Genomic DNA, 1,588 nt, shown 5'->3' with positions numbered 1-1,588 from the left:
CATTCAGCTTTGTACAGAACAAAGTATTCAATGAGAATATTTCATTCATTCAGATCTAGGATGTGTTATTTGAGTGTTCCCTTTATTTTTTGAGCAGTGTATGTGCATATATATATATATATATATATATATATATATATATATATACATTAGTTTGGTTTGGATTTTAGACCTTAATATCTGGGGCTGTAGCCTCAAGTGTTTTCTGTCATAAACACAACTCCCATGTATATGTCAAAATACAGCTTTATCACTCTCAAATTTACAGAAACTAATTTGGGAAAATTGAGATAGATTTAACATGCCCACAACAATTTTGGAGACTCCCTCACAAATGCTGATTACCAACTACTCATCAACAGGCACACCCCAGTGAGATACTACACTAAAAGTCTGACAGAACTGGACTTCTTTTCTCGGTTCACCTCTCATCTTAAATGCGTCTTCAGTTCTGATCCAGGTTTATAAGTCATAGCTGGGACCTTCATGGGACACTAGTATGTCCTTTTTGGGAAAGAGTTGTTTTATAAGCCTGAAAAACAATAAACAACAGGCTCTCCTATTTCTCCTATAAACCCACCAAACACTCCTATTTCTTTACCCACCTGTCAGCAGGTAGCTGAGTCCTCCTGCATGCTGCCTGAACATAAAACAACCAGGGTTATTACACAAGAAGATCTATCTAACCTGACACAGCTGGTAAGATGATCAACTTTTTTTATTTTCTTTTGAATGAAAATACCTTTTATTTTTCTTAATGTGTGCATAGTAAACTAAACTAACTAAAACTAATGTGTCCAGAACTACAGAAACAGTGTAAGGATAGCTGTCACCTGCAGGCTAAGTCTATCAACCTTGGGAGAGTTAAAGCTGACTATCACTGGAAGACTTGAGCTCCCCGTGCTGCAGGCTGTAAGTTACATCAAAATGTCTGTCATATTTATGTTTTTAGAACTTTTAGAAATTAAATTCCTCAATGAGTTTCATCTTGGTCACAAACTTTCACTGACACTGGAAAGTAATGTTTGGTTGTTCATGTACGAAAAACAAGATTGTTTTTCATGGATCCTAGTGATCTACTTTAGGCCCAGTCTGAACATACAAGAGATACACAAACTTTCTTCGACTGTCTAGTCCAAACATCTATTTTCCATGGTCCACATTCAAATAAAAGCATATTTCAAAACCCCTTTTTTGGACAGATAATTTTCACATTTTTTCCAGTGAGAGTTGCACTCTGCCAAGGTTGCCCTGTGTCACCGATTCTGTTCATAACGTTTATGGACAGAATTTCTAGGCGCAGCCAAGGTGTTGAGGGGATCCATTTTGGTGGCCTTAGGATTGTGTCTCTGCTTTTTGCAAATGATGTGGTCTAATTGGCTTCATCAGGCCGTTATCTACAGTTTTCACTGGTGCGGTTCGCAGCCGAGTGTGAAACGGCCGGGATGAGGATTAGTGCCTCCAAATCCGAGGCCATGGTCTTGAGCCGGAAAAGGGTAGAGTGCCTTCTCCGGGTCGGGGAAGATGTCCTGCCCCAAGTGGAGGAGTTTAAGTATCTCAAGGTCTTGTTCACGAATGAGGGAAAAAT

General features: G+C 39.0%; 1 protein-coding gene across 7 annotated transcripts in view; it reads left to right on the top strand.

Moving 5' to 3' along the window:
• itga11b (integrin, alpha 11b) overlaps positions 1 to 1,588 on the top strand; it is a 158,273-nt gene that overhangs the window by 137,973 nt on the left and 18,712 nt on the right. For 4 of the 7 annotated variants that reach the window (XM_037980767.1, XM_017438585.3, XM_037980759.1 and 1 more), the window contains 2 exons: positions 613 to 699; positions 802 to 912. In XM_037980767.1, coding sequence (XP_037836695.1) covers positions 613 to 699; positions 802 to 912 — 198 coding nt within the window. Of the gene's footprint in view, positions 1 to 612; positions 700 to 801; positions 913 to 1,588 lie in introns of those variants that run through there. The other 3 variants (XM_037980760.1, XR_005234294.1, XR_005234293.1) reach the window with 3 other exon arrangements.

Source organism: Kryptolebias marmoratus, linkage group LG17 (assembly GCF_001649575.2).
Source record: "Kryptolebias marmoratus isolate JLee-2015 linkage group LG17, ASM164957v2, whole genome shotgun sequence".
Classification (NCBI taxonomy): domain Eukaryota; kingdom Metazoa; phylum Chordata; class Actinopteri; order Cyprinodontiformes; family Rivulidae; genus Kryptolebias; species Kryptolebias marmoratus.
This window is presented reverse-complemented; position numbering and strand designations above follow the sequence as displayed.